We start from the raw sequence: 12,532 nt of genomic DNA, 5'->3' as shown, positions 1-12,532 counted from the left end.
TCTCTCTCCTCTCCTCCTCTCTCCTCTCTCCCTCCTCTCCTCTCTCCTCTCTCCTCTCTCCCCTCCTACCCTCCCCCCTCCTCTCTCCCCTCCCCTCCTCTCCTCTCCTCTCCTCTCCTCTCTCCTCTCTCCTCTCCTCTCCTCTCCTCTCCTCTCTCCTCTTTCCTCTCTCCTCTTTTCCACACTCTTCCATCACGTCGCTTGTTGCATTCTTTCACCTTCCTTGTTGGTTAAGTAATATGTTTACTCAATTGGGGATCCCCCACACAAGCAACAATGCTGCGCCTGCCCTCCTTGCTGCTTCTCGCATGTTCTGCGGCCGTCGCGCTCCTCCCTCCTCCTCCTCCTCCCTCTCTCGTTGCTGTTGCTCCTCCTTCTCCTGCCTTCTCTCCCCGCGCACATGCTCCTCTCTCTGCCTCCTTCTCTTCCTTCCTCACTTCTCGTAGTGCTCCCTCTCTTTCTCTCCTACCCAGCTCCGACTCGCGGCAGCATCGGAGAGGTCGAGCGTCTTGCAAGATGCAGCTAAGCGCATTGGGTTCACTTCCTCCCCTCACGCTCGACGACATCGCGGGAGGTCTCTTCGCATTCTCGCTCTTTCCGTACCTTGGCTTTCTGTACCATCTTGGAAGGCCTGAGAACAAAACGCCGGAGATGGGGTTGTTCGGGTTCAAGTTTCTCCTCGCGTTTGTAAGTAGAAGATGATATGGAGGAGAGGAGGGGAGGGGAGGGGAGAGGAGAGGAGAGGAGAGGAGAGGAGAGGAGAGGAGAGGAGAGGAGAGGAGAGGAGAGGAGAGGAGAGGAGAGGAGAGGAGAGGAGAGGATGGGTGAGAGAGAGAGAGAGAGAGAGGATGTGTGGAAGAAGCACTCTGAGAGTTCATGGTGGTGAGCGATGTCAGTGATAATCTGGGGCAGGTTGGAGTCTCGATTCCAGCAGCCATCGCCGCCAAGACCATGTACTCGGCACAGCTTGCTGACGTCGACTGGCTGCATGGAGGGGCAGAGTCCTTCCTGACTATCACCAACCTCCTGATTGTTCTTGGTTTCCGCCGAGCGATCCCGACTAGAGATGAGGAAAAGCGCTCTGCTGCTGGGCAGGTAAATTCCGTCCTCGCGCTCCTCGTCCATCGCCATCTTCATTATCATCTCCATCATCATCATCATCACCACCACCACCACCACCACCACCGTCGTCGTCGTCATCAATCTCAATCATCATCATCTCGTGTTCTCACCTTCATCTTCTTTCAGAAGTTGTTTTCTGCATCTTGGGTGGCTCTTGCGGCGGTCGCTACCATGTCGCTACCTGCCCTGACCGTGCATGGAGAGCCGTCGAACGCGCTCTCCCTCCCTACCTGGATGGTCCACGTCTCCTCCCTCATCGAGTGGCTGGCGGTGAGGCGGCGAGACGTGCGAAGCGAAGTGACGGCAAGCAGGCGATGGGGCTGGTGTGGAGATATGCAGAAGTGACGGGGAACCCGAGGTGAGGAGGAAAAGGAGGAGGAGGAGCAGCAGCAGCAGCAGTAGCAGCAGCAGCAAGAGACAGTAGCAAGGAGGAGCAGGAGAAAGAGCAGGAGGAACACGAGCACGAGCACGAGCACGAGCACGAGCACGAGCACGAGCAGCAGGAGCAGCAGCAGGAGATAGAGGAGGACGAGGAGGACGAGGACGAGGACGAGGACGAGGAGGAGTGACTTCAGGAGCAGGTGGAAGGGGCTCACGTGGGGTATGCTTCCCTTCCACTCAAGTGGCCTCTGTGCTTGCACCTACCACCTCTTCTATAACTCGCCCGCTGTGAGCGGACTCGTAGCGCTGCAGGTGAGGGGGACGAGGAGGACGAGGACGAGGACGAGGACGAGGACGAGGAGAAGGAGGAGGAGGAGGAGGAGGAGGAGGAGGAGGAGGAGGAAGTGACTGAGATCAGAGCGCTCTGACGGTCGTCGGGGACTTCACGTGCTGGTACGCGGCGTATCGCATCTACGAGTACAGCAAGTCGGGGCAAGTGAAGGAGGTCGGGGCAGAAGGGGTAGCAGGAGGTGGGGCAAGGAGAGGAGAAGACGATCGGGTTGACACACTGGCAGAGAGGAAGGATGGAACAGCGCTGGAGGACTCGGAGGGCGAGTACCTCACCAAGCTCTTCTTCCTTGTGCTTGCCTCCTCCGCTGCTGTCAAGTGGTGATGCAAAGCTCCTGCCCTCCTGGTGACCTGACGTTCACGTGGCGTTCTAGGGGGGAGCTCCTTGTCGACTTTCCCTTCGATCCCAACTACACCACAGCTCTCCTCATCATCTTCGTTCCCACTCTCGCCAACATCTTCACCTGGTGCGCTACTGGGCGGCTAGTCTGGCATGCTGGTTGACGGGCTCGCAGGTTCGCTCGCAGCAAGTCGAGCAAGATGGAGTTCAGTGAGTTCTACTGAGACTAGTAAACCTTCTAGTAAGTCAGCGATAATGTTTTACTCAAGTGGAAACAGACTCAACGAAGAAGAAAATGGAATACCAACAAATCCGCCTCAAAAGTAAACTAGGAAAAGAAAAAGGCAGCAAAAACTTCAGTCTATCCCAGCTACACAAGCGGCTGCAAGCACGACAAACCTATTGAAAAATTCTGAGGCGAGCTTGTATAACTAGCAATGTTCAATTAGGTAAAAACTTTAAAAAGTAATCTTTTTGGTACTCAGATTTTCAATTTGGTCTTTTCAAGTCTCAAAATTGAACATTGAATATTTGTGTGTTTCCCAGCAAGGTTTGCATGAAGAGGGAGCTCGAGGGCTCCCGCCTGCCGCCCAGCAGAGACCAGAAGGAGCCGAGGAGAGACGAGAACAGACAAGCTGAGAACTACAAGGAGCAGCCAGCAGGGCAGAGAGGTCAGGGCGGTCAGGGCGGTGAGAGGAAACGAGGTCTGGTTTCCAGCGATGACTTGGTGCCCGGGCGGAATTTTAACCTGAAAGATGATCGAAGAGAGCTTGGACTTGTACACTCTCAAGATCGTCTCGTCCTCGAGTCATCGCAGAAACAGAAGTTTTTTGTCTCCAGTCTGCCCTCTGGCCAGCACCTGTGGGAGTGCGACGAGCAGGTTGACGCAACGGACGTGAAAGAAATCCTGTTGGCGATGGCGAAGCTCGGTCAGTCGATCCACGTGAACACGGGGACGCATGGCAGTGAGGACGGAGAGCTCAAGACCGCAGGAGGAGACTCGATCCAGTTCTTCCTGGAGGACTTCGCCAACATCAATGTGATGGAGGACGAGGCCAAGGTCTCGATCCACATGGTGACCTCTCAAAGCGCTCCCTACCTCCCTCCCAAGGCCAACATGGTCATCAACGCCTGGTGCTACAGCCATCGCTACGGGTTTGCTGAAAAGGTCAACCCTTCGGGCAGAGTGTCAGAGGACAAGCACGTGGAGTGGGTCTACCACAACCTGCCTAGTCGTCTCCGCCTCATGCTTGGGGACGAGCAGGAGAGCGTCGACGACGCGATGGAGACTTTCATCGAGACCAAGTGCTCTGATACAGACCCTGACATCAGAGCGACAGCTGGCATGCCGTCCGAGGAGCTTCTCCGCCATTTCATGGGCGACAGAAGCAAGCAAGTACTTCTTCTCCTCGGAAAGCCCGGGGCTGGCAAGTCAACCTTAGCCAAGAGATGGGCGATCAAGGCGGGAGAAGCATGGGAGGCAGGGAGACCTTATCCCGTCTACCTACACCTGCCCAGGTGCAGAAGCGTGAAGGAGCACATGAGCAAGGTACTGGGAGGATCCGTCGGGGATGAGAAAAGGTGTCGAGATTTCCTGCAGCGGCAGTCGTTCCTGTTAGTGTTGGACTCCTACGATGAGATGGGGAAGACGGAGAACGTGATCGAGAAGCTGCACGAGGAGCTGGCGGGCTGCAAGGGGATCAAGGCTATCGTGACTTGTCGGAGTGGCTACCTCAAGAAGGAATCTCCCTCCAACGAGCTCTTCTGGCCTCCTGGCCTCAAGGGAATCGACGCCCTGCAGGTAGCCTGGGTCTGCCCGCTGAGCTTGACGGACTCGGAGCACGTGAGTGGGTACATGGAGCACCATGCTGCAAGGGAGGGCCGCGAGGGCTGGAGCAAGGAGCGGTACCAAGAGGCGATGGAGTCGATCGTTGAGCTCCGGAGTATCGTCACCACCCCGTACTCGCTCAAAGTGATGCTCTACGTGCTGCCTGGGCTCTACCGGAAGAGAGAGAAGAAGCCAGGATCAAGAATGACGCGGCACAGCATGTACAAGGAGTATGCGAGAGAGTGGTACAGGAGAGAGTGGCGAAAGCTGAAGCAGCATCGGGAGCTCCTTGACAAGGCGTTGAGAGATGATGGCGTAGACGACGAGAACTACATGCAATGGTACTCACAAGCTGCCAAGGCGCTCTGTATGCACATGTATAAGAACAAGACAAGCTTGATTGTGAGCAAAATCGACGACGGATTTTGGTCTCAGCCTCCTTTCAGCTTGTCGATGAAAGGCAGGAAGCTTGAGCACCAGCTGGGGTTCTGGCGTTTAAGGGGGTGCATAGCCAAACTTAAGCAGGACAAGCATGGAGACACCTTGGAGGTTAGCTTCGTGCATGACATCTTCCGAAGCTTCTTCCTTGCAGAAACAACATTCCAGGAGCTCAAGGCTGGAGGAAACAAGAATCGAGTGCCGGAAAGTCTCTCGGTCCGCAACTTCAGAGAAGACATTGAGAGCCTCAAGGAGCACGCGATGGTGTTGCAGAGTAAACTCAAGTACAAGGAGCAGCTGTTTGACGTCATCCGAGCCTCCAGACGCGACGGCCTCCAGGCGACTCTGACGGCATCGGCAAACGCTGCGACGATCCTGGTGGCTGCCAGCGTGTCGTTTGCGGGTTTGGACCTGCGTGGGGTGCGGATAGCTGGAGCGATCTTGAGGAACGGCATCTTTCACCGCACAGACTTCCGTCAGGCAGATCTCTCGCACGTTGACGCCAGTCACGCTTACTTGTCAGACGCCATGCTGCAAGGAGCTCAGCTGCAGGGAGCTGACTTGGGCGAGCCAGCTACATCCAAGATAACGTATGGTGACTGGGGCTGTGCAGCATTCCAGCCAGACGGTCATGCCCTCGCGACAGGTTCAAAGGATGGGAGCATACAAGTATGGGAGGTAGAAACCGGCAAGAAGCTGACAGAGCAGAAAGTGTCTGTGAAAGAGATTCAAACGCTGCGGTGGAGGGGCGATGGGAAGAAGATCGCTTGTGTTTCAAAAGATAAGAAGTTACAAGTGCGTGATGTTCAATCAAGCGAAACCCATGAGAGATGTCTGGAGCTCAGCAGGGACAATGAAGAAGTTGGCAGCGTCTGCTGGAGTCCTGATGGGAATGTTCTGGCGTTTTCAACTTTCTGGCAGCAATGCAGCACGCGAACGATCGACCTCAGGACGAGCGTCTGCATGCCAGACAAGCGCGTCACCAACGTCAGTGCAACCGAGAGGCATTCATCTGACGTCAAGGGTGAACATCTCGCGGGCTTGTCAAAGTCAGACGGCAAGGTCGAAGTGTGGGACATCAAGACAGGCAAGTCTCGCGTGCTCGATGGACGTATCAGAGGCGTCAAAGAGCTCAGCTGGGGGCCGGACGGGAGCAGACTCGTCGGCCTGCCAGAGTCCGGGGGACGGCTAAGAGTCTGGAACTTGACGACAGGAGCATGTCAAGAGCTCGACGGTCCTGCAGGATCGGTGCTAAAGCTGAGCTGGGCACCAGACGGGACGAAATTTGCAGGGTGGTCGGAGGCAGCTGGGAAGGTGCTAGTGTGGAACTTGATGCAAGGCAACTACAAAGAACTTGATGGGTATGGGGGAATGATGCTGGAACTGAACTGGGCTGCAGACGGGAAGAGACTCGCCGGGTGGTCGGAGGCAGCTGGGAAGGTGCTGGTGTGGGACGTGACTCGCGGAGGATGTCAGGAGCTGCGCGGCTTCGAAGGGAAGGTGGAGAAGCTCACCTGGGCTCCTGCAGGAAGGATACTCGCCGGTTGGTCAGAGTCAGGAGGGAAGGTGAGGGTGTGGGACGTGACGATAGGGGGCTGTCAGACACTTGACGGGCGTGCCAAAGGCATCAGAGAGCTCAGCTGGGCACCAGATGGGACGAGACTCGCCGGCTGGTCATGGAAAGACGGGAAGGTGAGGGTGTGGGACGTGAGAACAGGGAGCTGCAAGGAACTCGAGGGTCCAAAGGAAGGGATCCATGAACTGAGCTGGGGGCCAGGTGGGACGAGACTTGCGGTGTGGTGCGAGTCAGACGGGAGGGTAAAGGTGTGGGACATGGAGACAGGAGAGTGTGCTTACGAGAAAGATGGGGAAAGCTGCTGCTTGTGTCTTCATTTTGGATGGGAAAACGACCCAAACGTGGCTACTTGGATCTTCCTAGCACGACGGTGCAGCCTCTTCTCTTACGACGTTGGGTCGGCTCAGGTGACCCATCAGGTAGACTTAGATGATGCCAACACTGTCTTGCTTGGTTGGAGAGCGAATCCGTCGGGTGGCAGGAGTCTGGCGGCACTGACATGGTCAGGAGGGAAAACAAGGTTGTGGGACTCCAAGTCAAGAAGCAGTCAGGAGCTCCAAGTACCCGGGGAAGAGCTGAGGGAGCTGAGCTGGGGGCCGGATGGCGGGAAGCTTGCTACCGTGACGAGGGCAAGCGGGAAGGTGCGGGTGTGGGACATGGCGACGAGAGGCTGCCTGGAGTTAGACGGCCGAGGTGAGGAAGTGGAGGAGCTCAGCTGGGGGGGCGATGGCATGACGCTGGTGACCATCTATGTGGGTCAGATCGTCTGCTTGTGGGACGTGGAGACAGGCGAGTGTCTCCGAACGATCTGCCATAAGGCGGCTGACCCTCAAGCCCCCAACGTAACCTGCCATTGTCTGACTCAAGACGATCGGCTGCTGCTCCTGTCGCGGGGAGACATCACAGTATATCATCACTGCCGATCATACGGTCCGCTGCAAGTCCTACCGCAGTACCTGGCCGACAGACCGAGCCTGCTCTGGGAACCCAACGGCAAACTTCGACTGTCTGTGTTGCTTTCCTCCAACGGCAGACGAGGCTCAACCAGTCACTGGGCAGACTCTGACGGGAAATTGAGGGTGTGGGACGTGACGCGGGGAAGCTGCCAAGAGCTCGACGGGCGTGCCAAAGGCATCAGAGAGCTCAGCTGGGCACCAGATGGGACGAGACTCGCCGGCTGGTCATGGACAGACGGGAAGGTGAGGGTGTGGGACGTGAGAACAGGGAGCGTCAAGGAACTCGAGGGTTGTCAAGGCACAGTGGGGACGTTGACCTGGGCTCCGAACAGCAAGAGACTGGCAGGCCTGTCAGTGTCAGACAAGAAGGCCAAGGTGTGGGACGTGACAACTGGCAGCCGGCAGGAGCTCCAGGGTCACGAGGGATCGGTCAGTGAGCTGAGCTGGGCACCAGACGGCGAGAAACTTGCAGGATGGTCGGAGGCAGAGGGGATATTGACAGTGCTTGACGTGACTAATGGAGTACGTCACCAGCTCAATGGTCCTGCAGCTTCAGTCTGGGAGCTCAGCTGGGCACCAGATGGGACGAGACTCGCAGTCTGGTCAGAGTCAGGGGGAAAGGTGAGGGTGTGGGACGTGAGAACAGGGAGCTTCCAGAAGCTGCAGGGTGAAGCCCAAGGAATCAAGGAGTTAAGCTGGGGATCGGACGGAAAGAGACTGGCAGGCCTGTCAGTGTCAGACAAGAAGGCCAAGGTGTGGGACGTGACAACTGGCAGCCGGCAGGAGCTCCAGGGTCACGAGGGATCGGTCAGTGAGCTGAGCTGGGCACCAGACGGCGAGAAACTTGCAGGATGGTCGGAGGCAGAGGGGATATTGACAGTGCTTGACGTGACTACTCCAAGTCTTCGGAGGCTCGAGGGTTCCCCAGGAACAACCCGGAGACTGAGCTGGGCACCAGATGGGACGAAACTTGCCAGCTGGTCCAAGACTGGAGGGAGCCAGACAGTGCTGGACGTGATGACAGGAGATTGTAAAGAGCTCGACGACCTTGCCAAGAGCATCACAGAGCTGAGCTGGGCACCAGATGGGAAGAGACTCGCCGGCTGGTCGAGCTCATGCGGGACGGTAAAAGTGTGGGGAGTGCATGACAAGAGCTGTCAAGAGCTGGAAGGCCATGAAGGCTCGATCGACGAGGTGAGCTGGGGGCAAGCAGGACAATCTTTATTCACCTTCTCAGCTTGTGATGGCTCGGTGAAGACTTGGACTCGGTCGGCTGAAGGAGTTTTCCTGTTGACGTATGACTTCAACGCCGTGGAGCGCGAGCTTGTCTGTCTCAACGCCTTGATCGATCACCAGGCGTCAAGCCCCGTCAAGCGTCTGCTCGAGAAGAAACAAGCCCGCCTCGCCTCCCTTGATCAAGCTTAAAAAACAAGTGTAAAAGTAAAAAAGAATTTGATACTGTCGGTGCACCCAGGTACTCCATGCTCCCTCCCTCCCTCGGACGAGGACAAGGAGGGAGCTAGAGAGGGCGGGAGGACGAGGAGGGAGCTAGAGAGGGCGGGAGGACAAGGAGGGAGCTAGAGAGGGCGGGAGGACGTGCGTGTGCGGGGAGAGAGGCAGACTAAGCATCGAGAGGTGAAAGAGACGAGAATAGCAAGAAGGTAACAAGAGCAGCAAGGAGATGCAGGGGGAAGCGAGGAGTTAAAATTTAGAGGGAGAAGCCAAAAAGCGGGAAGATGAAGCAGGAGTAGAGAAGATAGCGGTTCACTCACCTCAACCTGTAGGATCAGACCATCCGGGACAGCCCAGGGCAAGAAAGCGCAAGACTGATGTGAGTGCTAGCAACCTTCCCCTCCTTCTCTCTTCCCCCCTTCCCCTCCTGTTCTCTTCCTCTGTTCGATGTCACGTCGTCACGACTCTTGCGCGATGACTGCCATGCAGATGCTCAAGTAGAGTGCGACATGTTCAAGACCGAGGCAGGCAAGGACCCAAACCTGTCTCCTCCTGATGAAGCCGACGGCGATGATGGGCAATGGTCGGGAGGAGAGGATGAAGAAGAATCAGAGGCGGAGGAGGAAGAGGAGCAGACCTCAGAACAGGGACAGTAAGAATCTCTGGCTGCACTGGCGAGACATCTGAGAGCATGTCAGGGTGAGGGAGGCGAAGGAGAGGAGCATTGCGCCCCGCAGCCTCTCTTCTACGAACGGGACGGGACTAGTTGGGATGATTTCATTGGTGAGCATGGGATATGCCTCCTTGTTCTTGTGAGACCTGTTCGAAGATGACTCGCCCAAGACGGGGCAGCTTCTCAAGCTCAAGTGAAACCTGCGCAATGTACCAGTAGCTCCTGATGACACGAGCAGACCCATCGCTCCTCCTCTGCTGTGTCAAGAGTCGGAGGAAGAAGCTTTGGTGGAGGTCAGAGACAAGCGACTCACGCCTGGGGAAATGGACATGATCATGGGGAAGGTGGTGAAGGCAGGAGGTCAGGTCGTGAGCTTGACCCGCAGCAGGTGAGCAAGAAGGGAGTCGTCTCCGAGACAGGTTACCCTGTGGGGCTCGCCGGCAAGGTGGATGGAGGAGACGCGCTAGCTCTCCCTCTCCCTCTCCCTCTCCCTCTCCCTCTCCCTCTCCCTCTCCCTCTCCCTCTCCCTCTCCCTCTCCCTCTCCCTCTCCATCACGCGTGCGGCAGCTGGTATACGACTCGGTGACGCTCAACGCGCGGAGGCTGGTGACCCCAAAGGCCGACGATGACACGTGAGCTCGCGGGAAGAGGGCTGGAAGTCAGCTGGGAGTGAGCTGAGGGGTCAGGTACTACCACATTCAGACTGAAAACGACACAACGCTCATCTTCGAGTCGCTCTTCGAGTCCGGTCCTCGCCCGCCCTCCCGTTCCCCGCTGACTGCTGGCAGGCAACCTGTACCAGGCGTATCAGGTGGCGGAGTTCGAGTACGAGCTGGTGCAGGAGAGGGAGGTGAAGGGGAGGAGATGACGACGAGAGGGGCAGGTGCTGAAGAACGATTTCAACACCAACGGACACACGCAGTGGTACTTCTTCTCAGTTGGCAACACCAGAAAGGACGTGACCTACAAGTTCACCATCGGTACGAGACGGGGAGGAAGAGAGGAGCTGAAGGCCTGCTAGTGAACTTGTACAAGCGAACGAGCATGTACAGCAAGGGACTCAAGCCTCTGCTCCACTCCGAGAAAGAAGCCAAAGTGACGCAAGCACGCGCTCGCTGCCACGCCTCTGACGCGGAGCAGACGCGAGGGCGAGGGTGGCATAGAGCTGGATTCGACATCTCGTACCATCGCAACGACTATCAGTACTCGAAGAGGTGACCTGACGCTCTCCGTCCCTCAACTCACTGAGCTCGTCAGGAGCATCGTCAGGAACTTTTACTCCCTCCAGTTCTCCCTGCAGTTTCCGCACGGCAACGACATCTGCTACCTCGCTCACTGCTTCCCCTACACCTACTCGGACCTGCAGCAGTACATCCGCAAGCTGGAGGTGCCATCGTCTCCTCCTCCTCCTCTACAACCTCCTGCACCACGAGAAGCTCCACATTCTTCTTCCTTCTCCTCGTCCTCCGCTCCTTCTCATTTCCAGCTATGACCCACCTGAGTCCCTTGCAGTCCGACGTCGACATCCGCAAGATTTTCCGACGGAAGCTGCTCTGCCGCAGCATCGCAGGTCAGGCCTCAGCTGAGGGTCTGCTCGCCGACTCCATGCAGGCAATCGATGTGAAGTGCTGACGATCACGGACCCGCGGGAGGTCACGGGCGAGGAGGCGGAGGCTCAGGTGAGCGGCATGCGAGTGGAAGAGGCTGAGAGGACGAGCAGAAGAAGCAGTGCGTGGTGCTGTCAGCGCGGGTACATCCGGGAGAGACCAACTCGTCTTGGATGATGCACGGGTGTATCGACTTCCTCCTCAGCTCGCATGAGGTGCCGCTGACTCGCTCGCCCTCCCCCCTGACCGTCAGACTAGGAGGCGAAGAAGCTGCGCCAGCAGTTCGTCTTCAAGATCGTCCCGATGATCAACCCCGACGGCGTCATCATCGGCAACTACCGGTGACCCTCCAGGCTCTCCTCGTCCCTCACTCCCCGCAGGACGGGCATGGCAGGCAACGACTTGAACAGGAAGTGGAAGGTGAGGAGAGGAGGGGAGGTGAGAAGGAGCAGCACTGAGGGGAAGCAGAACCCTTGTCCGACGCTACAACCCACCATCCATCACATGAAGGAGATGATGGCGAGAATGCGAGACGAGCGAGGCATCGCGCTCTTCGTCGACTTGTCAGTCGGACTTGACAGCTCCTCGGGCCCTTACCCCTCATGTCAGGCACGGACACAGCGTGAAGAAGAATGTCTTCATCTACGGCTGCGACTCCAAGTACTGGTAAGCCTCCTCCTCCTCCTCCTCCTCCTCCTCCTCCTCCTCCTCCTCCTCCTCCTCTTCGAGTCCGACGAGGCTGCCAGGGAAGACGGGGAGAACCACGCGACGAGAGAGAAGCCGAAAGCACTGGAGGCAAGGCTGTTCCCTGCTGTCCTCGAGGATGTTTCCCCCCAGTTCAACTTCCAGGTGCCTCTCCCTTCCCTCGTCTCCTCTTACTCTCTGCAAGGATTGTCGCTTCCACGTGAAGAGAAGAAAAGAGACATCGGGAAGAGTCGTTGTATGGCGGCAGGTTCCTCCCTCCCTCCCTCCCTCCCTCCCTCCCTCCCTCCCTCCGCCTCCCTCCCTCGCCTCCCTCCCTCCCCCTCCCTCCCCTTGCTGTGCTTGAATCTGCTGTCAGTTCACCGACCACAGCTACACCATGGAGGCTTCCTTCGGAGGGGCAGGTGAGCTGTGAGGTTGCTCGCAAGGGATGAGAGAGGAGCAGACCAGGAGCACGAGCCGCGCGACAGTCACTTTGGCATCCAACACTACAAGGCCATGGGCGAGTCGCTGTGCCGAGTGAGGGGCGAGAGACTGAGACGGTGAAGATGACGCGAGGCAGGCAATGGCTTCATTGTGGTGTTCCAACGAGAGTCTTCAGCTCGAAGAATTTCAAGAGAAGATTCTGAAACAAGTAGTCTCAACTTCTCCACCAACTCCATCATCATCTCCATCATCATCTCCATCATCATCTCCATCATCATCATCATCATCATCATCATCATCATCATCATCATCATCATCATCATCAACAACAACAACAACAACTCCACATACTAATCATCACCGTCGCCTTTTTGGAGCTCACCGCACATGACAGGTGGAGAGTTGTCCGCTGCCGGAGGATGATTCAGACGACGAGAACGAGGCGCGAGAAGACTCGTCGGATGATGGGTCAGACGACGACACAGTCTTGAACCGTAAGAGAGGAGGGAGAGGGAGGAAAGAGGGAGACGAGGGCGAGAGAGAGAGAAAGGAAGGAGAGGAGAGGAGAGGAGAGGAGAGGAGAGGAGAGGAGAGGAGAGGGAGAGGGAGAGGGAGAGGGAGAGGAGGGAGGGAGGGAGGAGGAGGAGGGGAGGGGAGGGAGAGGAGAGGGGCTGGTGGAGTGG

The 12,532-nt window shown here is 57.2% G+C and overlaps 4 protein-coding genes across 4 annotated transcripts; all 4 read left to right on the top strand.

Annotated features, from left to right (window-relative positions):
- Positions 1-543: 543 nt before the first annotated feature.
- Positions 544-1,056, top strand: GUITHDRAFT_41170 (hypothetical protein; the record flags this gene model as incomplete). The annotated part of the gene is made up of 2 exons (XM_005818569.1): positions 544-687; positions 913-1,056. Coding segments are annotated over 2 exons (288 nt in total), but the record flags the coding sequence as incomplete, so codon positions are not given.
- Positions 1,057-1,332: 276 nt separating this feature from the next.
- On the top strand, positions 1,333-1,975 carry GUITHDRAFT_56967 (hypothetical protein; the record flags this gene model as incomplete). Its single annotated transcript, XM_005818568.1, has 4 exons — positions 1,333-1,392; positions 1,434-1,480; positions 1,704-1,815; positions 1,922-1,975. Coding segments are annotated over 4 exons (273 nt in total), but the record flags the coding sequence as incomplete, so codon positions are not given.
- A 3,814-nt stretch (positions 1,976-5,789) lies between these two features.
- GUITHDRAFT_82916 (hypothetical protein) lies at positions 5,790-7,469 on the top strand (the record flags this gene model as incomplete). The annotated part of the gene is made up of 2 exons (XM_005818567.1): positions 5,790-6,304; positions 7,136-7,469. Coding segments are annotated over 2 exons (849 nt in total), but the record flags the coding sequence as incomplete, so codon positions are not given.
- Positions 7,470-9,822: 2,353 nt separating this feature from the next.
- GUITHDRAFT_82918 (hypothetical protein) lies at positions 9,823-11,391 on the top strand (the record flags this gene model as incomplete). The annotated part of the gene is made up of 13 exons (XM_005818566.1): positions 9,823-9,862; positions 9,903-9,949; positions 9,998-10,094; positions 10,136-10,209; positions 10,255-10,328; positions 10,372-10,501; positions 10,627-10,684; positions 10,726-10,793; positions 10,832-10,936; positions 10,980-11,062; positions 11,102-11,141; positions 11,190-11,284; positions 11,331-11,391. Coding segments are annotated over 13 exons (972 nt in total), but the record flags the coding sequence as incomplete, so codon positions are not given.
- Between the last annotated feature and the right edge of the window lie 1,141 nt (positions 11,392-12,532).

This window comes from Guillardia theta (genome assembly GCF_000315625.1).
Source record: "Guillardia theta CCMP2712 unplaced genomic scaffold GUITHscaffold_290, whole genome shotgun sequence".
In the NCBI taxonomy this organism is placed as follows: Eukaryota; class Cryptophyceae; order Pyrenomonadales; family Geminigeraceae; genus Guillardia; species Guillardia theta.
This window is presented reverse-complemented; position numbering and strand designations above follow the sequence as displayed.